Source organism: Lampetra planeri, chromosome 21 (assembly GCF_965212315.1).
Source record: "Lampetra planeri chromosome 21, kcLamPlan1.2.h2, whole genome shotgun sequence".
NCBI classification, from domain to species: Eukaryota; Metazoa; Chordata; class Hyperoartia; order Petromyzontiformes; family Petromyzontidae; genus Lampetra; species Lampetra planeri.
The window spans coordinates 11,173,644-11,196,729 of record NC_136127.1 but is presented as its reverse complement, the minus strand read 5'-3'; the positions used below and the strand labels follow the sequence as shown (position 1 = coordinate 11,196,729).

The following is a 23,086-nucleotide window of genomic DNA, read 5'->3' as shown; positions in this document are numbered from 1 at the left end:
AAGCTTTTTTTGCACGGATAGATGCAATAATCTATTGCTGTAGAGCCATCTGCAAGACACCTTGCAGCCCGAGACGAGAACACGCGGTATTGCCAGACGGTCTCCCGTCAAAAAACTCGCCAGGCCCAAGCGCAGTACACATGGAACGTTGGGCCAACGTTAGCTTGTGGTCGGAATCGTCGGATCAACGTTGACGCAAACATTGGTCGGACGTTCCATAATTACTGGGAGCCCGTTTTAGCTTCCGAGATGATACGAGATCGGGCACATTTGGGGTGTTTCGGTTGTCCAGGGATAGAAAATCTCCTTTCGGGGGAAGGGGGGGGGTTGACGCGAGATGTGACCTTGATCTGAGCAAATGAATGAAAACTAATTCAAACAAGTGGCTACAATTGTGTGGCTGCACATTGGCTGAGCTACACTGCGCTACGGACCCGGCGACCTGACCTCGAGTCCGCGGCACGACTAACATCAGTGGCTCGTGAGAGTTAAACCGCTGCTGGGTGCTCCCCCCCCCGCTCCCCTCTATGCACAAACCCGCACTACCCAGCGTGGTGAAGTATGGCCAAACGATCCTATGGTCTGGAAAGTAGATGGGCAAACACGTCTTGTATTTATATGTGCACAGAAGTGAAGTCTTCCTCTGGTTGCTCTCAGCCCAAAATCAGAATCGCTGGGTTTACAGTGCAGTGCGCTAACCACTGCGCCACAGCTCCAGTTCAAACTACTTAGGTGTTTCTGGCTAAAGTTCGTGGCACGTGACATCTGAACCACGTCCCCCTCTCCTTCTCCACCACCCCTCACCAGTGCGGTGAAGTAAGATCAAACACAACCCCCGTGGCCCACACGGCGTGCAGGAGGCAGTCATCCAGCAGTGGAATAACAAAGGGATGAACATTAGGTCTATGATACAGTGTTAATGGGCCCCTGCTGTCCCGTGTTACGCGATGACAACGCGCACAAATCAATGGCTCCAGCGATATTGATCGTGGGTGCGCGTCGACAATTACATAAAGCACCTCTGGGTCTAACATCCTCAGTCTGTTGGTCTCTGCTAATCCCCGCGAAGGATACTTCAGATTCACGATCTGTTAATCCACATCCACCGTCCACCTTCATCTTCGGGAAACTGCGGCGGTAGCGGTGACCCCAGGTCACTCTTGCAAACGAGACTCATTCCTGGTCTCCTGGATTCCCACCTGGTTAAACCGCACAAACTTGACCTTGAATTTTTGCCAGATGAAACCTGCAGACTGTGATTCGATTGTCCAACTTCTGCCGAAAATCAAACGGTCACAACGTTGAACCTCGCGGGATGGTGATGTCAGAGAGCTACCGAGTGTGCAATGGTTCGTTCGCCAGAGGTCACCCGTTCTAATCGATCTCCCGGCACGGCAATTTAAACAATGGAGCACGTTTATTATACCGCCCCACCCCCTCGCCTGCTCTCTCTCTCTCTCTACCCAGCAGTATACGTGAGTACATCACAGTTAGGTCGCGCGTCGTGGGTTAAAGTGTGGGTACTCCCACCCCCCCCCAGCTACCACCACCACTTCCAAGATGTGTAGCCAGCAGGGAAAATGGGCCCAAAATAACCTCGAGTGAAACGCCAGAGGTGGTGTGAGTAGGGCATTGCAAGGCTGAGCCTTTACCTCGTGCGTTCTGAACAACCACGGCGCGTCTGTTTATAACGAGCTCCCCCGTGGTGTTGAGGAAGTGAAACTCTAATCATGGATTTACTCTCCTGAGGATTCGGCGAATCGTGGCGATTCTGGGCCGCGAATTGATTCAACTCTGATCTAAGTGTGTTTTTTTACCGTTTCGTAATTTGTCCCGTTTTTTTTTTATCTTCCTCGTTTGTACAGATTTGTTTTCTCCGTTATTCTAAATGTAACGTTATCATATAATTTGCGTACGATGTGCACACGCGTGCTTGTATGCAATGTGGCACGCATATACTTTTGTATATCGTCATTCATTAAATTTCTGAGAAGCACACTTTCGACGCATGTATCGTGAACGCGATCACTGCATCCGTGTTTTCTCCCACATGTAAACACTCATTGATTGGCCGATAAGAGGGAGACAACGGTAGCCCAGTTTCGCCGTTATTCGGACTCGTCGGTGCAGTATGGTTACCAATTCTCACTGCTGCCAAGTCTCCATCCGGGCCACTGATCAGTGGAGACTTCAGCACCTTGGACAGCGACTTAAGACTCACGCGGACAAGTCTAACAAATCAAAGGCCTCTTTCCACGACGATTCGCCGTTATGATTACTTGAATTCACAGCCTCTCACGTCTTCGTTGGCGACCTTAAGCCAGTGGCGGAAATTGCACAATCCCATGACGGGGGCAGGTATATCCATTCGACAACCACTGCTGACTTTTCACAAAGTGGTTGCTCATTTGAGCGATGCCGTGGAGGGATGATGATGATGATGGTAGTGGTTATGATCGTGGTGATTATTAAATGTACAACCTTCCGATTGTAAGTCGAGCTCTCCATTTATGCTCTAGTGGGTGGGAGGTCGCTCATTCTCCTCTGTTGTCCCCAGTGTCTGAAACTCCCCCTCCCCTAACAAACATCCGTGCTGTGGACTGCCCCTGTTCAAGGCATTGCCCAAGAGTTTCTTAATTTTCTCTGCCGATGTCCGGCTGCATCCCTGTCTCTTAGAAACAATTATGTTGAGCGGAAGGGTGGCAACGCGTGTGCCTCATAGCAAGAAGGGCTTGGGTTCGGTTCCCGACTCTGGGGCGTCTTTCTGTGTGGAGATTGTTATGTTCTTCCCCTGTCCCTCTGGGTTCTCGCGATTTTCTCCCGTAGCCAACAGATACGTACACAACGTAACTGGCGTCGATCAAACGTCCCAATGCAGGACCCTCCAGACAAATAGGCTTCAGATTCACGCTGGCTCTCCTGGGTAAATAAATAATCATCATCAGTTTCGCTACGTTCACTGTTTTCCGAAGGGCGTCTTGAGACACGGATGTATTCGGACGCCGATATATGAAGCCACGCGGTTTTGCGGGTCCCCTATAAACGCCACTGTATGGGTGTCCACGTGACTCCACGCGCGAGGCACCGAGGGCTCTCCACTGGAGATATTTTCCAGGTCTCACCTGTACAACCACTCCCCTCCCCATCCTCCCCAAGGTCATTCACGTGTGCCTGGTCTCACCGTCACCCTGGAAACACGGGCGCACCAATTACTGTTACTGGCTGCCCCGTGCTGCTGCCCTGGATCTGGGGGAGGATGGGGGAGGGAGTGATGAAGCGTACCACTGCAAATCCGGCGACGTGCGGGCCGGAGTTGGTGGATCAGGCTGTGATGACTCCCAATAAACGTCTGTACGCATGTGAATTGTAGCCACTTTAACGTATAAATTGCTGTTTGCAAACAAGCAAATTGGGGTGGGGTCGATGATTAAGGGGTGTCGAGTTTGATGATTTTATCTTCTCTCCGGGCTCGCCACAAACGCCACGTGTTGATTCTACTGTACCAGCACCATGGGTTTGGTGGCGTGTGCGAGTGTCTTCACACGTGAAGCAGCTCAGCTGAGCCAATCGCGAGTGGGTTGGTCTGTAGTTAGCCACGGGTTTGGTGTTGCGTGTGATGGTGTGTTATGTGCTGGTGTGTCATGGGCTGGTCTGTCATGGCATGGCTTGTCACGAGCTGGCGTTTCATGGGCTGGTGTGCCGTATGATAGGGTAAAAAATGAAATTAAAATTAATAAAAATAAAACAATAAAATCACGACGTTTCGGAGGCAACCCAAGTCTCACCTGATGACGGAGACTTGGATTGCCTCCGAAACGTCGTGATTTTATTGTTTTATTTTTATTAATTTTAATTAAATTTTTTACCTACGTGACTTTACCGAAAGAGCTAAGAGTATGAATCCTTGCAGTCACGAAAGCTTCAAATCTAGAAGCATGATAGGGTGTTGGTGTACCATGGGTGTGGACCACAACGGGTGTGGACTACGATGTCATGGGATGAGATTGGTGTGGCATGGGCTGCTATGCAATGGGCCCCGTGTGCAGTTGGATTGGGCCGGTGTGCCGATGCTTACTGTGTGGTGGGACCACGCACTGCTGCTAGCTGGGACGCTCCGGGCTGGGATGCTGCTGTCGCAAGGGCCGCTGTGAGATGGGCTGGCACGGGGCCTCTTTATCACCCCACCAGACTGTACCACTGAGAAATCGGATGGATGTGACTCATGAATATTTGAACGTGGGGACGAACCAAGACAAATCTTGACTGCGGGGGCGGGGGTGCAGAGAGCAAGGCACGCGGGGTGGGTGGGACGCAGAGGCGGGGAATTGAGTCTCACCCCCGTGATTTAATAGAGCAGTCCAATATGATAATTTAAAATAGTTTTTATTATTATTATTACACGCTTTTTTATAACTCACGTTGTTGTTGTTGTCGTTGATGTATCCTCAAATCTTGTGACTCAATTTTAAACCACTTCCCAATGTGGTATCGACTGCAAACTTGGTATACTTATGTCATACTGATGACAATACTACGTTCTATCATAAAACATTTAAAAACATATATTTTTTTACATTCTATTTATATGTTATGTTTCGGCTTGGGTCTAATTGTCCACGCTCAACTAACGTTGGCTGTAAATCACCACGGTCCCTTACGTTACGGCAAGCTTCGGGGCCACTTCCTGGAGTCGTGGAGTTCTGCCATTACTAGTACATTTCATTAAAGCGTGTTTAATTTGTTGTTTTCAAAATATTACTTATTTAGCTGGAGAGGAGGAGGCTGGTGCAGACGGAGCGGAGGGAGGAGGAGAGGAGAGTGGGGGGGGTTGTGGGCAGTAAGCGGGGTGGGGGGGGTGTGGTTTAGGGGCGGGGCGGGAGGGTTTTCCAGCCGGCGGCGTTCCGCCTTGCCAAGGTAGTTGTTATGCTCGCAGCGTGCGCGTTTACGTACGCGCGCTCGCGCGCACACGCACGCACTTACGCACGCTCGCTCGCTCGCTTGGACCTTGCGGTGACATCATCGTGCCAGGAGGGATAGAGAAGATGGAGGAGTGGGAAGCCGGGAGCAGAGGAAAGGTGTAACAGACAAGACAGCCGGACAGACAAGACAAGACGCGCATGCGGGCGGACGGGCGTGCGTGCGAGGAAGATGGAAACAGCCTCGGCAGAAATTAAAGATTAAGGGGACATTTGGGCGAAGCTTGCGTTGTGCTGCTACGCCTCCCATCCTGCCCGCCGCTCTGGACGCAGGGAAGATCGCCACTCCCGGAAACTGGTCCAAGAGCCCCCGGGCTAGCCGGCACATTTGAGATTAAGGACACACGCCCGCCCATAGAGAGAGAGAGACAGACAGACACACAGAGAGACAACACGCACGGAGGCACAGCTGCTGAGCTTAACGTGGGCGGGACGCTTGGGTGTGCAGCGCGGTTAAACCCTCGTCATCATGAAGAGGCTCATTTGCAAGAAGATCTGCTCCTGTGAGTTGCACGGCGACACGCGCATGTACACATCAGTTTCGTGCTTGTAGCGATTGTACATTTTTTAGAATTTCTTTACGTTGAATGTTGTTTCTTGACGACGCGGAGAGAACGGAGATTTGCAATCGGTCGCAACGGCGTGGGCCAAACTTAGGTGGTGATTTTCAGTGCGGGCTAAGGGGTCCCCCCCCCCCCATTAATTTGACGGCAGGTGTGGCACAGACGTGACGGCCGCAGCGGGGGAGCTGTGGCAATGGACCACATCTGGTGTGAGGAATTACAGGGGGGGTGGGGGCAGGGTGGGGGGAACCCAAAATTAATTATACATTTTGCATTTAAATACAATGGCAAAGCCACGTGAAAAATGGATGCAGCTGCCCAAATCGTGGCCATGCGTCAACTCGCCGTACATAGTTAAATTAACTCAACACTGTGGTTAACGAAACGTGAAAGGAATGGCTTTTATTTAACAAGTAATTTATCTATAACTGGCTCACAAAGATCGTAGTGGGCCGGGAGCAGACAGGGCGATAATGTTGTCTGCCCGCCACTTTATTCTTAAAGTTGAAAATTATTGAGTATTTTTTCATCCTGTCGTCAATCAACTGCTGGATGAATGACGACCCATGCTAGGCCTGTCGGGGGGATTGTATGACCATACTTCACGCTGGTCAGTGCGGGCTCGTGAAGGGGGTGACCAGGACCGGTTCAGATACTACTCGCCACTGACGTTGGTCATGGCCGGGAGGTTTACAGGACGGTCCATGAACCACCGTGTCCCATGACTACAACACGTTTTTATGTACAGTACATAATATACTTTAAAATTTTCTTGGGTTATCAGAATATTCCTTCCGCATGCTATTAAGGCTACCAACAGTAGGGCTGGGCCAAATTAACTTGAGCCAAGTTCACCCACAGACCAAATCACGATGGGACGCACTTGATCCTGTGAAGTTAAGCAGGCCTGAGACGGGTTCGTACGAGGGTGGGTGACCAACGGGGCCAGGTGTTGTGTCGGCTTAGGCTGCGAGGAGGCTGGAAGACGTCAGTTGCCCCCTCGTATGCCTGGTGGATTCTCTCCGGGTCCTCTAGTCTCCTCTCAAAACAGAACCAAACTCTCATTCGTTACATTCATTAGCAACACATCCCAATGCAGCAGAACCCTCCTGAAAAAAGAAACAGTCACTGAGAGTCGGTGAGCATTGCCTAGGAAAACGACATTTCATACGATGGGGATATTTTTTGCGTGCGGTAATTATTGTGGTGGACCTAAGACATTCAACCGTGTTACCTTGTGTAACAACACCATTGTGGTGGCGACCTAGGTGGGATTTGAACCCAGAATGTTCAGCCGAAGTTGTTGAACCCAACCTCGGTGTCCCGAAATGGCCATTATGAGCCTTCCTGTTGCCACTTAGCCATCTTTAATGGGTTTGTGGGCCCCCAGCGGAGGAGGTCGGCTGCTGAAACCAGGGTTGGTTTTTAATGGCAGAGTAATCGACGATGTAATGGTTAGCGCACTGGACTTGCAATAGAGAAATCGCCAGTTTCACTGGATTTCCCGGCGCGGCAGTTGGGATGACGGTGCAAGTTTCTTGAATCCCCTCTGCCACCTTCTGTACATCTGGCAGCATAATAAATAAAGTACACTATGGTTAGTCAAATGGGAAGGTAGGATATAGTGGGGTAAAACGTGGGTACTCGCAGATTATATCCAACACCGCTGCCTGGTTTGGAAGAGTAGGCCAAAATAACCTCCAGAGGGCCTCTCTAGGAGGGCCTTCCATCAGCAGTGTCGTGAACAAACCTTGCCAGAGGAATGTGGAATTTACACTGAGGCCTGTAATCAACAAATGAGAACCACCCCCAGGCTAGTTTGACTATTAAAAAAACAAGAGATTGCTTGAAAATGTGACAAAAATTTAACATTCTCTCCATAGAACAGCACTATGCACACACACACATATACAGTGAGTCTACTGCATGTCGCTGTGGATTGATGATGTCAGCAGGGCCTGTGAGCAGCACGCGGCCTGGGGAGGCATTAGCGTGGGGGGGGTTGGGTGGGGAAGGCTTGGTATGGGGTGGGTGTGAGATGGGGGGGGAGCTGTGATGGGTGAGCGGTACTCATGGAGTGGGCCCACGGCCAGCTGACGAGTCCCTGCCGCCTGTGACCACGTGGTGACACAATCCCGACGTTGTCGCATCCTCCTCAGCGAGCTGTGGTCTGCCACGAGGTTGTACACTGCTCACTGCAACTGGCCGTGCTAAACCAAGCTTATGGCTCCAAGTACCCCCTCCCTCCCTCCCGTATCCTGTCACCCACCCACCCAGTCCAGTGCTGTGCTCCCCGATACATTTACTAGCACCGTGGACAGCGCCGTGGACGGCGTTATACGTGGCCACGTGTGTGCAGGGTTGCCATCCATCACCACTTTCATGTTTTGTACGTACGTACGTTGAACTGCTTTCGCACCGTACGTAGCCAACCGTACTAATCGGAGTGCCGTTTGTTGCTGACCGCTTGTGGTCCTTCGGCCTTCGGGCCACTGTGTTCTGCGACCATGGAAAGAGCAAATCGGAATTGGGGGAGGTAAATTGCCGACATGGAGTGGCACTCAGAGAGGTCGTCGACCAGGGAGAAGACCTAAAGCCAGACGGCGGACTCCGCTGCGAGATCTATCCGGGATGAAATGACGCGATGGGCGAGGCGCGTGGCGGCGTGGGCTGCGGTGACCTATTGACCTTGACCTTTGCGCGGCCGTGGCCTCTCTCTCCCCCCGGCCAGACAAGGCACACGAGGAGGATGAGCCGGTGGAGGGAAAGGGAGCGCCGGGAGGCAAGGCCGGCCGCCGGGGCCCTGGGCAGGGAGGGGCAGGCCGCAGGCAGGGCCCCTGGTCAGCAAAGGCGGCCACAGGTACGGCGCACGCGGCACCGGCGTGACCCGGATGAGACGTACGCATGCACACAGGTGTAGCTACACAGGCACGCAAAGATCTCCCGTATTACTTTTTGGTTTTTTCGGTAAAGTCACGTATAAAGAGAAAATAATACATTAAATATTATTTTCTCTTTATACGTGACTTTACCGAAAGAACCAAAGAGTAATTCCTGCAGTCACGAAAGCTCCAAATTAAGTATATCTCCCGTATTGCCTTAACAGACTGTTGGGGAAAGTGCTGTTAGCCCGACCGCCTTCGTCTCCCCAGAGGCGATGTTGACACACCGCACCAGGTACTCATTTGAGGCTGAGTCGACCTAAGGGAGGCCCAGGACCGGTTCAAATATTTGTCACTGGTATTGGTGGCCATGAGCGGGAATGGAACTTGGGTTGCCTGGTTCGTGTCTCTGTTTGTGTCTCACCTGCATCCATCTCCGTGTCTCTCCATGGCGTCCCCGTGTCTCGGGCCCAGGGCGGGAGGGTGCCGGAGCGGTGGATGAGGAAGACTTCACGAAGGCGTTTGAGGACGTCCCCTCCGTGCAGGTGAGAGCACGACGGACGTCTGAGAACAAACTAAACTATTAACATTTTTTTTTTTTTACAGGGAAAGTACCCGTGAGCTATGTAGCTCTTTTTTAAGAAGCGACCTAGCCACGAATGATAGCTCTCAACGAAGTAGCTTGTCGCGTGGAGAACAAATACTCTGGGCGCACGTTCATTCTAAATGTGGAGAGGAACCGGAGAAAAATCCACGCGACCACGGGGAGAGACGTGCAATCTCTAAATATACAGCAGCAGGCGTCAGGGTCGGGATTGAGCCCACGATCTCCTGCATACCAGGCGAGGGAGTTAACATCTCCTAGCCATCACAAGCTGGCAAGCCAGTCCATCGAGGGAGCCCCCGCCCTTGTTAGAAGACTCTCCGTGCACAGAAATGCATTGTGCAGTGGCGGTGGCTCAGAGGGTCAGAGTGCGAAGCCGGCACGGCCGAGACCCTGGGTTCGAATCCGGGTGCTAGCTACTGCTGCCCGTGGTTAAACATGCTTCTCACGTGCAGTGAGTCGATGGTCTCGGCCCGGTCACCGAGGACTGTACGAACAACTCATCATAATGAACATGATTTATTTCTCAGTTATGGATGCATTCCAGCTCTTGGAATTAAACGCTTTGGTTCTTTTTCTCAACAATCCGTCCTCCTCCTCTCCCTTAGAGATTTTCCCGACATCCATCTCATCATCCTCATCGCCGCCCTTCCGCGTCCCTGCGCCACGTAGCCGCTCAAATCGTCCCCGTGTCCCCACGCGCCACCAGAAGACTCAAAAGCACCGCTGTCCAAATTTGCTGAATATGAATATTACCCGCAAATTACTCGATTATACATCGCAATCATCGCCCTCCCCCCCCGCCCCCCCCCCTCACTGGCCGACTAATGCCCCAGGTCACACGCCCAGATCAATGGTGTGCTGTCGATATCGAGCGTGCGTGCGTGTCTGTAATTTCATAGAGCGCCTCGGGGTCCCACATTCTCACAGTCTGTAGGTCTCTGCTCAGTGCCCAATGGTGGCTATTTCAGATTCTCAATCTGGGAATCCACACCGTCGAAAGTCGGACGAACACGACATTCCGCGGTCGTACGGGCGCGCTGTTTGGCACGGTGTCTGACGTTTCGCTCCGTGTTCCGGGAGCTTCTGCAGGAACTGAAGCTCGAGTGGTGATGTATTGCAGCGTTTAAACAAAAACGAACTCGAGCCTTGCGCCTCCCCGCAGATCTATTCCAACCGCGACCTCGAGGACGCCATGAGCAAGATCAGAGACATCCTGTCGGACGACAAGCACGACTGGGAGCAGCGCGTGGCCGCCGTGAGTGACCGAGCCACACGCGGCACCTTCACAGCAGTTCCACGGGACTAGTGGTGTAGCTACGGAGTGCGCAAGGCTCCCCCATGGGCCGGAGGGGCCCAGGCACCGGGCTGTGAAGGGCGGTGGGTGGGGTCGGAGGTGGAGGCAGAATTGGGACAGTGGTGGGCCTCATTTCATTCATTGCACCAGGGCACATGACAATTGATCCCGAGCCTTCCCTAGGTCCACTCAGCCTTAACTGAATACCTGGTGCGGTGTGCACACATCGCCACTGGGGATACAACGGCGGGAGGGTTCGGTTCCGGCCACACCACCTACGTGCGCGCCGCGCCGTCCATTTTAAAAGGTGCCCCGCTAACAGCGCTCTGGCCCCAACAGCATCCCGTTGAAGGCTACACGGGGGGGGGGAACTTCGTCTCTGATCTTTCCTCATCTGCGCCGGGCCCCTGCAGGTGAGGGAGGTCCGCTCGCTGCTCGTGGCCGGAGCCATCAAGCACGAGGGCTTCCTGCAGCAGCTGCGGCTCATGGACCCGGCGCTCAAGCTGAGCGTGCGTGACCTCCGCTCGCAGGTCGTGCGCGAGACCTGCATCACGCTCGCGTGAGTCGCCACGGCACTCTCGTCGTCCTCGTCGTCAATGACGTCATCGGCCTTATTATCACAATAATAATAATGAGGCGCTCCTTAGCACGGTTGGCTAAGTACGGCACGGCAGCGTGCGTACGTGCATCGTCGTCGTCAATATACACCTTGGTTGTCCTCGCCGCCATCGTCGTCATTGGCGTCATCGTCGCTCTCATCATCAACATTGTTGTTGTTTTTCGATTTAAAGCTTTCGTGACTGCAGGGATTCATCTTCTTGGTTCTTTCGGTCTGTCAAGTAGACAGACGCTGTCTACTTGACAGACCTGTTCTCCACCTGAGGACGGCTGCTTGCGTTGTGGCCGAAACGTCGTGAGAATTATTTTATTATGTTTTATTTTTATTATTTTATTATTTTACTTCTACGTGACTTTACCGAAAGAACCAAGAAGATTGTTGTTGTTGTTGTTGTTGTCAGCATCGTCAACATTGTTGTTGTGCGAGATGCGCGAGTCGCGCTGACATCATAATCTTTGTTCTCGTCATCCTCGTCGTCGTCATCATCAATATCATCATCATCGTCACTGTCATCATCATTGGCATCATCAGCATCATCATCCACAACAAAATCAACACCACCATCACCAGTTACAATGATCACCCTCCACACCACCATCATCAATATTGCAATCACCAACGCTAACGTGGGCACGTTGGTCACTGCTATTGTGTATGTGTGTATGTGTGTAGTGACTACGCATGCATGCATGTGTAGTGGTAGTTCAGGGAGTGGTAGTTCAGTGGTTAGTGCACTCCGCTACGAACCCGGAGACCCAAGTTCGATTCCCACTCACGTCCAACACCGGTGAAAATTATCTGAACCGGTCCTGAGCCTCCCCTAGGTCGACTCAGCCCCAAATGAGTACCTGGTGCGATGTGTAAACATCGCCACTGGGGAGACAAAGGCGGCTGGGCGTGGTGCTGGCCACCCACCACCTTGTGTGCCGTGCCAGCTTTCATAGGTGCTCACTAACGGCACTAGCCCCACCAGTCTGTTAAGGCTATACGGGGGATCTTTGTCTTTTGCATATGTCTTAGGCCGTGTGACTGGAGAGACAAAGGCGGCCGGGCGGGGTGCTGGCCACCTACCCCCTCGCACGCCATGCCGGCCTTTATAGGTGCTCTCTAACAGCACTTGCCCCGACGGTCCCTTGAAGGCTACGCGGGGGATCTTTGTTTTGTGCACGTGTGCGGGGCGACGCAGGTACCTGTCGGCGTTGCTGCGGAACAAGTTTGAGTTCACGGCGGAGGCGGTGCTGACCGGGCTGTTTGCGCTCGTGCCGAACAGCGCCAAGGTCATGGCCACGTCCGGGCTCGTGGCGATCCGGCTCATCCTCAAGGTACAAAAGGCAAAGATGCCCCCGGAGAGAGCCTTCAAAAGGCCGTAGCAGCAAGCGCCGTGAGCGAGCAGCACCTACGAAGGCCGGCACGGCACACGAGCTGGTGTGGTGACCAGCACCGTGCCCGGCCGCCCTTGTCTCCCGAGTCTACAGACCGTTGCCAGCTACTTATTTGAGGCGAAGTCGACCTAGGGGAGGCCCTGGACCGGTTCACACACACACACACACGTATTTTACAACAAAGACAAATATCCCCCATGTAGCCTCAACAAACTGTTGGCGTAAAGTGCTGTTAGCGAGGTGGCCACGAGGCGGTGGATAGCGCTACCTCCTCGCACCCATGGGGGTTTCTCCATCATCTAAACCACGGTTGTTCTTCACTCGTTTTGAGAGCTCGCCGATAGGACATCATCGGTGTGTGAAGAGGGCCGCCGCACGTCAGGAGCCGCACTAAAGGCCACCAGGGGCCGCCAGTGGCCCCATGGTGGCCTTGCAATGAAGAACACTGATCCAACGACTCATTCATTGCACGATATCGCCTTGATATATAGAGGATCGCAGAGCTTGGGCAATCGTTGGTGGCGACGGGCTCCTCACCGCCGCATTGCTGCTGCTGCTGCCTTCCCGCTCGCGTGTGTGGCTTCTCCTCACGCCGCCTATGAGTCGTCCTCTCTCTTTGAGAGCGAGCGAGCGAGCGAGCACCGTGCTTCGGTTGCGGTAGCACGGAGAGAGAAGATGCAAACTCCAACTAAGCAACTATACAAGCGTAAGGGTCGGGATCGAACACATGACCTCCTGTATACCAGGCGAGGTAGTTGATATCTCACTACCGTGGCTGTGGGCAGAAATCGTTGTTGCTATTGCACCGACCGCAATGTCTGTGTGTGTCTGTGTGTGTCTGTGTGTGCTTGTGTGTGGGCGCACAGAACACACACGCTCCACGCCTCACCCCCATTGTCTGCTCCAACGCCGCCTCCAAGGCCGTGTCGGTGCGCAGGTGAGAACAGCAGACGACAGGCGAAGTGGACTCGGAAACAAACAACAACCACGAGGCCGGTTGATCTCAAGCCAGATTTGAGTTTTCAGATGAAGTTCACTCATTTGTTCCGTGCATTTTGACCTCCTGGATTGTTCTTCTGACTTCCTGGAGCGTAGCCTCAGTAAATTTGACGTAGCTTCAAACGAAACGTTGTGACGCTCATCGCCAAAGTTAGGAGGATTGCGTAGAGTGGTGGAGGATTCATAATGGACGCTAATTTGGTCGGATCAATACGCGGCCAATTATGAATCGTAACATTGGCTGAGAAAACCTTTGTGTTAAATTGGCCGGACTGTTTCGTTATCACTTTCTAACCTGATCCATATCGAGGTATTTTGGGGTTAGACCGCGTAAATATAAATGTGTCGTTAAACCCGCCACCACTCGGCACAGCCAATTAGTGACAAGGTTTGTCACGTAAATAAAGCACGCCAAATTCGCATTGGAGAGTAAACCCACTACAACATTTACAATTCGAGTACTGTGACGTTTCGCCGGTAATCACAACCAGCACCATCAGCCAGAGTCGTGGAGAAAAGCTCCTCCTGTTTAATTTATATTTACACGATCTATCCCAAAAAACTCTGTTATGGATAATATTGGTCGCGAAAGCCTACGTGTTAAACTGACTTTTTCTAACCTTGTAATGATCTCAAGTACCTGTATTTCCTTTGCGCCGCATGGGAGACGCGTTAGAACGAACAAACCACGACGACCATGATGATGATTAGCCATGAGTGGCTAGGTTGAACGCTTGCCGTGTCGTGCGCCTTCTCAGACGCAGTTTCGAGTTCCTGGACCTCATGTTCCAGGAGTGGCAGACGGCTGCGCTGGAGAGGTGAGCGGGGCGGGGCAGGGGGGAACGGCGGTCCGTCACTGTTGGTATGGGGGTCGGGACAGCACCGGCGTTGACGCTGAACGAATGCGGTCATCCGCTAAGCCCTCTGCAACCGCGCCCGCCGCTCTCGAACCACGTGGACGGCATCGTGACGCCACTGCTCACGGGCCTCAGATGTCCACCATGAGGCAACTGCTCGCTCAACGACCTCCGCTCGAACGCGTCTAGAATTTGTGAATGCGACAAGCAGGGCCAAAATGCAGTTGTTCGGGAACTGTCGATGGTATTTTTGCATAATGCAGGCAGGCCGAGTGCCTTTTTTAAATCCTTAATATTAAGTTCACTTGCTTGCTTGCTTGCGCGCTTACGACCGTGCACATCTTTCGGTCGTTTTTTAACCCACTTCCCGTGATCCAATCGAGCTGACATTTTGCACACAGACTCGTTGTGCGTGACAATTTATTTTGGTGAAAATTTTTCCCAAAATTTTCCACTTTTTAGGAAAAAAAATGTTTCATATTTTATTTAAAATACCAATGTGATAAAAATGAAACTCTTACTCAAGAAAAACAGAAATGAATAATAAAATAAAACTGATGCCACGCATATAAAGGATTTAAAGTGAAAAACTTTGTTTTTACGGGTTAATTTTTCGACATGTCTTCCTGCGTGTCCGTTGAAACTTGTCTTTTTTCCCGACCTGCGTGGATGTCTCTGTCGCGACGATGGGTGTTCTCGTCATTTGCAGATACGATGGGCTCACCCACCTGTCTGCCTGTCTCTCCGCCTGTCCGCAGACACGTGGGCCTGCTGGTGGACACGGTGCGCAAGGGGATCACGGACGCGGACTCGGACGCGAGACTCGAGGCGCGGAAGTGAGTGGGAGCGCGGGGCCCTGAATCGGATCCCGGGTCGGGCTCCGGGTCATGAAGAACCCTAAAGGGCCCAAATTGACGTAACAATAACAACAACTCACCAGGGTGATACACGATTACGATCGTGCCATTTTTATTCTTGATCCGTTTTTCGGGTTGTTGTTATTATCATGACACTCATTTTACCCAGGAAAGCCTCACTGAATCTCAAGCCTCTTTTTCTCAGGAGGATCCTGCAAAGTTTTCGAAGGAGGGGGATGATGTTGCTGCTCTATGTGGGATCCCCAGTGAGTAATAATTACACTGGTCAACAAAAAAAAACAAAATTTCTGGCCTGGACTTTTGCAGCTGTTCTAGACTAATTTCAGGGTGCTGATTCCAAATCTGATCTCAGATTTGCTCTACCACATCTCATTTTATGCTATCGGCATACCCCATTTTCATTGATTTTACCCGAAATTAACTCTGTCACTTATGATTGCAAGTTGTTGCGAGTCAGTGACTGCTTTAGTGTTAAAATATGGCACTGTATTTATAGGATTGTGTGTTTATAATATAATTTTACGTAGATATCCACATTTATTTAATATTTTTCTTCTGCAGTTTTTTTATTGAAATTGCAATATTTGATATCTCAAAAACCTGATGTGATAGACAAAAACTGATGCCAGATTTGGAATCAGCACCCCAAAATTACCTTAAAACCGTTGGAATACCTTATGCCAGAAAAAGTGTGTTGACCAGTGTTATCAGTGTAATTTTTCAGCATTGGGATGTTTTGGCCATCAGCGGTTCCACTGCATGGGTTTTCGTTTTGTGAGCAATGGGAGGACACCGGAGAACCCGGAGAGAACCACGCAGACCAGGGGGGAGAGAGAGAGAGAGAGCACACAGACTCCACACGGCGAGGCAGCCGAGTCGGGGATCGAACCCGGGCCCCTTGCCGTACGTATGTTGAACTTCTCTCGGAACGTACACGCTAATCGGAAAGTGCGGGGGTGAGGAACAACGGACTACCGTTGCACACGACAACGGACTACCGTTGCACACAACAACGGACTACCGTTGCACACAACAACGGACTACCGTTGCACACAACAACGGACTACCGTTGCACACAACAACGGACTACCGTTGCACACAACAACGGACTACCGTTGCACACAACAACGGACTACCGTTGCACACAACAACGGACTACCGTTACACACGACAATGGACTACCGTTACACACGACAACGGACTACCGTTACACACGACAACGGACTACCGTTACACACAACAACGGACTACCGTTGCACATAACAACGGACTACCGCACACACAACAACGGACTACCGCACACACAACAACGGACTACCGCACACACAACAACGGACTACCGTTGCACACACGGCAACGAGCAGCGGCCGTGCCGCGACGGCTCCCGGTGTTACCGCTGCGCCGCCCGATCCAAACCACGGGCATCACAGCCCCCCCCCCTAACGCGCGTGCGCACCCCGCACCGGCTCCCAGGGCCTACTGGGGGCTCCACAACCACGCCCCCGGCGCGGCCAAGGCCATGCTGACGTCGCTGGAGCCGTCGTACCAGCGCGCCGTGACGGCGCAGCGCGGGGGCGCCCACCCCAACGGCTCGGGCCTCCTGCAGCCGCACTCGGACCGATCGTCGAGCAGCTCCCAGGAGAGCCTCAAGTAAGGGGGGGGAGCTGGGGGGCAGGGGGAGCGGGGGGAAAGGGGGGGCAGGGGGGGGCAGGGGGGCAGTTGGGCGGGGGGCACCCCCGCAGGGCTGGCCGCCGCCGTGCCACGGTGGCCACCGCACGGCCCGCGATCTCGGTGCCCGCACGGATGACGTGCTGGTGTACGATGGTCGGCAAACATTTCGAGGAGGAAGGAGAAGAAGAAGAAGGAGAGAGAGATTTTTGTTTTGTTTTTGACCAAAATAGTCCGAGAGCCCCGTCGCACGCAGGAGCCACTCGTACGCCACGAACACAGGCGCAGCGGGTAATACAGCGGATGACAAACACACATTCTGACTTCAACAAAACAGGCGGTGGAACAAACTGCGTCTTTTTCGTTTCCCCCCCCCCTTGAGTTATTCTCTAACAATACAGTTTTGACTGTTGTACATTCTGTCATCACCAAGTCATTCCGCGGTGACCCATTCCCTGCCGTATCGAATCAATTTACGTTCAATTGCGTTTAATATTTAAGTGACAAAGGAAGAAACCAATCGGCCGCTCGCAAGGGAGAAGCCGAAGAGCCACATGCATCTTGGGAAGCGCAGGCTGCGGACCCCTGTACGAGTACTCCACCATAGAGCTCTAATAGCGTGCCACGTACTCGCACCGCGACCCCACAATACCGAGATAGTGGCGCACCGACCGTTCTGTCGGCTCCTGGTGGAGCCGGGTACCGTGGAGGACCTCGCCACGGCTACAGGCCGGGCCACATCTTCATCATTGTCATCATCACGAGTCATGGTCTATCCACTGCTGGGCATTTCATCATCACGTGCGCGATGCAACTGTGGTGGCAGGACACGAGAAGAAGAACGCCATGACATTACAAAACCGTATCGCAACAACTGCTGCCGTTCGCCACTGAGCTGGCGGCGACGCCACCACGGCGCTTGTGCCAGGCTAGGTGCACTTTGGGGCCTACTTGAAGTGTCAAAGGCTCGCTGGCAGGAGGTCACGGGACAGGCCCAGGTGTTACGGGTTGACTGACTGACACGACTGGCAGATGCACCAGCTGTGGTTCCCACTGTGCCAACGAACACATCACTAACACGGCGACACCAGAAAAATGTCACACGAACACCATAGAACACTAACACAGGTGAGCAGTGCACTCGCCTGTGCTCACCTCTGCCCCCCCCACCCGCCCCCACCCCACCCCATCCATCAACCTCCTGTCCCATCCCCGCTCCGAACACAGCCGCCACCTGGGCAAGAGAGGACTGCCCCACAACGTACACAAGGCGACGACGACTAAAGGTGAGCGCCAGTCAGAGGTCGCAAATGGGTTTTGATTCCTTACCCGTACCCGTATCCGGCCGCACCAGGTTCGCAAATGGGTACCCGTACCTGTACCTGGCCGGGTACCCGTTCCCTACCCGTACCCGTACCCTACCCGAAATGAGTGACAAACGTCTACTCACCAGTGACTCACGGCCTACCCGTACCCGGCCGCACCAGGGTAACGCAAACGGGTACCCGTACCTGGCCGGGTATGGGTAGCTGGGTATCGGGTAGGGTACGGGTATCGGGTACCCGGTTGTGACCTCTGGCGCCAGTCAGGTTGTGTCGTCGCGAGCGAGTGAGCTACGAGGTGGCCGGCTGGCTCGGAGGTCAGGGCGTTGAGATCCTGGGCGTGAAGCCAGGTTTCGGCCACCGCAGCTGCCTGTAGTGAAACCGGGTTGGTTCTTGCGTGCGGTGAGTCAGAATCAGAATCTTTATTTGTGACTGGAGGAATCCGATGAGCTATGAAGCTCTTTTTCACAGATGGTCCAGGAGGAGCACGGGGTCAGAACGTTACAACAACAAACAATACAAACACGCGGTAGGAGTGCAAAGTATAGGAAAGGTAAACAAATCACTAAAACAATACAAATAATTTTTTTTTTATTTTACGAGGTAAAGCCCACTAAGTTATTATCTTCTTTTTGCAGAATCGATCTGGCGACAAATGATAGCTCAACGAAGTGGCTTATCAAGTGGAAATTAAAACATCGCCGCATTACATTTTACGAAATATTGAATGGTAACTGCTTCGGCGGGGGGTGCAAAAACACACGTAACAACAACAACAACAAACAACACATTCGACTTTGCGTTAAATTTGGTGCCCGACTAAACGTGGCGTTGCTGAGTCCAACTCGAAGCTGACCTCTCTCCTCTCTCTCTCTGCCAGTGCCAGCCGGCGCCCGCAAGCCCCCGCCCTGCGCGCCCGGCGCGATGCAGCGCTCCCGCAGCGACGTGGACGTGGGGGCGGCGCACAGCGCCAAGGCGCGCATGGCGGCCGGCTCGGGGGGCGCCTCGGGCGTGGGGTCGGGGGTCGCGTTGGGCCGCGAGCGACCCCCGACAGCACCGGCCCGGCACCACGTGACGAGCAGCGGATACGGTGAGCGGTCGCCCTGCAGTGATGACGACGATAACGACGATGACGACGATGATGACGACGATAACGACGATGACGATAATGACGACGATCATGATGATGATGACGACGATGACGAATATGATGACGACGACGACGATGATAATGATGACAACGATGATAATGACGACGATCATGATGATGACGACGATGATGACGATAATGACAATGATGACAACGATGATAACGACAAAGACGATAATGACGACGACGATTATGACGACGACGATGACGACGACGATGACGATGACGATAATGACGACGACGATGAAGACGATCACCGTCATTCGTTTTCGTTGTTAATCCGCAGTTGCATTTTGGGTTAGGCCACCAAATGATCTGACCAAACTTATGTCGTGTAACCCTCCACCACCCGACGCTGCCCAATGTATGTACTGTATATGTATGTTGAACTTCTTTTGCACCGTACATAGCCAACCGTGATAATCGGAGGTATGGGAGAAGGACAACAAACTAAACAAAAAAATCAGTTCTAAAGAAATGAGTTTTCAATCTAGATGATTTAAAAGTGCAAAGCTCCGGTGGCTTCCTAATACCGTAAGGAAGAGCGCGTTCCAGACGGCTGCAGATGCGCCTCTGAAATCGCGCGATGCGGTGACCATCTTTGTTAAATTGTCACGCGGTGTACAATCGTTTACCGAAGTGGCAACTATGATCATCGCAGCTCGCTCGACGGTTAGGTTGAAGGAAAATTCTCAGGGCCAAGTTTAGCGATTGGACTCGCGACGTTTCTCTCGAAACTACACAAAGCATCAGCCGGTGATGGTTCACGTAAGTCCCATCAAAGCGGAGATGTTTTGCGTTTTCGAAACTGCTAACCGATGCGACAACTTACGCGCTAAGTTGGGGTCGTTGTCCTTGTATCGTCGTCATCAGCAGCAACGTCATCATCGTCACTGGCGGTAAAGGAAGCAACACCATCAAACACTACCATCACTACCACCTCAACCACCACCATCACTACCACCTCAACCACCACCATCACTACCACCTCCACCACCACTACCACATCCACCATCACTACCACCTCCACCACCATCACTACCACATCCACCACCACCATCACTACGACCTCCACCATCACTACCACCACCATCACAACCACCTCCACCACCATCACAACCACCTCCACCACCATCACAACCACCTCCACCACCACCATCACAACCACCATCACTACCACTACCACCATCACTACCACCTCCACCACGACCATCACTACCATATCACCACCATCACGACCACCTCCACCACCACTACCACCTCCACCACCATCACTACCACCACCATCACCACCACCATCACCATCACTACCACCACCACCACCATCACTACCACCACCACCACTACCACCTCCACCACCATCACTACCACCACCACCACTACCACCTCCACCACCATCACTACCACCTCCATTACCATCACCACCACCATCACTACCACCATCACCACCACCATCACGTCACCATCACCGCCGTGTTCCCCAGGCATCCTGCACAAGCCGGGAGGCGTGGGCTCCCTGGGCTCTCCCGGCGAACGGCACGGACGCCCAGCGGCGAAATCCGTCTCCCAGAACCAGCGTGGGCCCCACACCACAGCCTGCACTCGCACCAGCACGCCAGTGGCCACACACACACGGACACAAGGTCACGGGACAACAGACACACACCCAGGCTACTAGACAGACACACGTGTACAGACAGATCGAGACAGACAGGACGGTTGGCTATGTACTGTGCGAAAGAAGTTCAACATACACATACAGACAGGCAGAGACAGAGGACAGCAGACACACACACACACCCAGGCTAATAGACAGACACAAAATATCCCCCAGTATAGCCTCAACAGACCATCGGGGCAAGTGCTGTTAGCGAGTAGCACCTATGAAGGCCAGCACGGCACACGAGGGGGTGGGTGGCCAGCACCACGCCCGGCCGCCTTTGTCTCCCTAGTGCCGATGTTTACACAATCGGCATTTCGCATCCCCCCCTCCCCCCCATTCAGGCAGCCGCTCCAGCTCCCCGGGCCGGTTCCTGGCGGGGATCGGAACGAGGGTGTCGCGTGGGCCCCGGCCCCTGATCCCTGCGCCGGCCTGCGCCCTCCCCGCGCCGCCGCTCCTGTCCCAGGCGCCCCAAGCGGGGGCAGGGGGCCCCTCGGGGCAGCGGGGCAGCCTGATCCCACGCAGCCTCGGGGGCAGCCGAGACTCTAGCCCGGCCAGGCTCGGGCCCTCCGGTACGGGGGCGCCGCGCGGAATCAGCCGGAGGGGTCGGGGAAGGGTTCAAATGCAACGCCCCGGTAGTTGTTGACGTGGCGTGTAAAGGCGACCGAATCCCACTCCCCCCCCCCCCCCCCCCGACGCTGCGTGGGCGGCGTGAGTGAGTCATTGAGAGTAGTTGGGTAGAAAAAACGAAAGAGGGCAATAGGAACGGTTGGACGAACGGCGGGGGAAGTGAAAAGTGTGCTGGCGTCGTTCGGGAAAAATGGAAGGAACCGGAAATGAGAGGAAGACCCAACAGAGATTAGCTTGACGACGACATCACAAGAGATTGGTGCCAGAAAGATTTGGCCACTACTTGAGTATATTGGCAGAGGAAAGTGGAAACAAATGCCCAAATGTGCAGTGGACACCTACAGGCTATTTGTCCTTGGATCGTGATGATGATAAGATACAAAAAATATGAACTGTTTATTCAATTTAAAGCTTTCGTGACAGCAGGGATTCATCTTCTTGGTTCTTTCGGTAAAGTCACGTAGAAGGGAAATAATAAAATATTAAAAATAAAACACAATAAAAGAAACGTACGTTATTATATTATTTTATTATGTTTTATTTTTATTATTTTATTATTTCCCTTCTACGTGACTTTACCGAAAGAACCAAGAAGATGGTATGAACACAAATGAGTGTTTAGCCTTGACTCGAGCAAAGGGCAGAGTCTCAGCCGCACCGGAGTACGAGAGGAAGAGAATTCCAGACAGCAGGAGTGGCAAGCAGCAGATCTCACGAGAAGGAGCAACCTCCTCGCAAGGAGCGAAGGTCGATGAATGTGGGTGGCTTTGTGAGGATGCCTCTCTGGCCGCTGGAGCGCCATGGGGCAAGACCTTGCATAATCTAAAAACAACGGGCGCTGCAATCTTAGAGAGAGCAAAAGAAAGTCGGGTAGCGTGGTGGTCAGGCAGGGCCAATACCTGGGGTCAGTTGCATAAATAATGCCCGTAACTCTGAATCAATCTTTCCCTTGAGGGGTCTTTATGCAACTGGCCACTGGAGTCCAAAATCTCGGTCGGAACCGTCGAGTTCCTGGAAACTAACGCAGGGGCCCGAACACAGGACGACTTGCGCGATTCTAGAAATATCATAAGTGGCGAGGCGTGTAAAGGGGTTCAGACACAAAAGCGTCGTAAAGTTAGGAGAAAACTTAAGGGGTGCTCGTACATCGATTGTCGAAGTAGAAAAAAGAGTCAACTGATAAGAAATAACATAATCAACGACAACATTCATATTAGTAACACTGATGATAATATTAATGACATTAATAACGAATGTAATAAACACGAACACAAGTGGACCTCCTTCAGACATAGTCTGACTGTAACAACATCACGTCGGCCATGTTGCACGGGTTACTTCAAGGGGGCCATTTTGCATGGGGTTGTGGTTCCTGGCAGCTGATTGGCCGGTTCGATGGGGGTGATGATGCAGTCCCTAGCGACGGCTGCCACGCCCACAGTGTTGCGACCGCACTAAGGCTTACATATTTCCTTATAATTATTTTACGTTTTCTCTTAAAGCTTCTTTGGATCTTTCCAGTATTTTCTGTGCTTAGGCCCTAGACCTGAGCCACCCAACTGCGGTTAAACCAGGTTCTCTAGTGTAGCGATTTGACGG

At 52.7% G+C, this 23,086-nt stretch overlaps 1 protein-coding gene across 1 annotated transcript in view; it reads left to right on the top strand.

The window, feature by feature from the left end:
• Positions 1-4,931: 4,931 nt before the first annotated feature.
• The window catches only part of LOC144724674 (CLIP-associating protein 2-like), a 40,052-nt gene continuing 21,897 nt past the window's right edge, over positions 4,932-23,086 (top strand). Inside the window, exons 1-14 of the mRNA XM_078603980.1 lie at positions 4,932-5,479; positions 8,271-8,399; positions 8,896-8,966; positions 10,191-10,283; positions 10,736-10,881; positions 12,128-12,263; positions 13,190-13,260; positions 14,081-14,140; positions 14,938-15,015; positions 16,531-16,707; positions 17,953-18,011; positions 18,928-19,137; positions 20,682-20,774; positions 21,202-21,429. Coding sequence (XP_078460106.1) covers positions 5,446-5,479; positions 8,271-8,399; positions 8,896-8,966; positions 10,191-10,283; positions 10,736-10,881; positions 12,128-12,263; positions 13,190-13,260; positions 14,081-14,140; positions 14,938-15,015; positions 16,531-16,707; positions 17,953-18,011; positions 18,928-19,137; positions 20,682-20,774; positions 21,202-21,429 — 1,585 coding nt within the window. The 5' untranslated portion in view covers positions 4,932-5,445. The remainder of the gene's footprint in view (positions 5,480-8,270; positions 8,400-8,895; positions 8,967-10,190; positions 10,284-10,735; positions 10,882-12,127; positions 12,264-13,189; positions 13,261-14,080; positions 14,141-14,937; positions 15,016-16,530; positions 16,708-17,952; positions 18,012-18,927; positions 19,138-20,681; positions 20,775-21,201; positions 21,430-23,086) is intronic.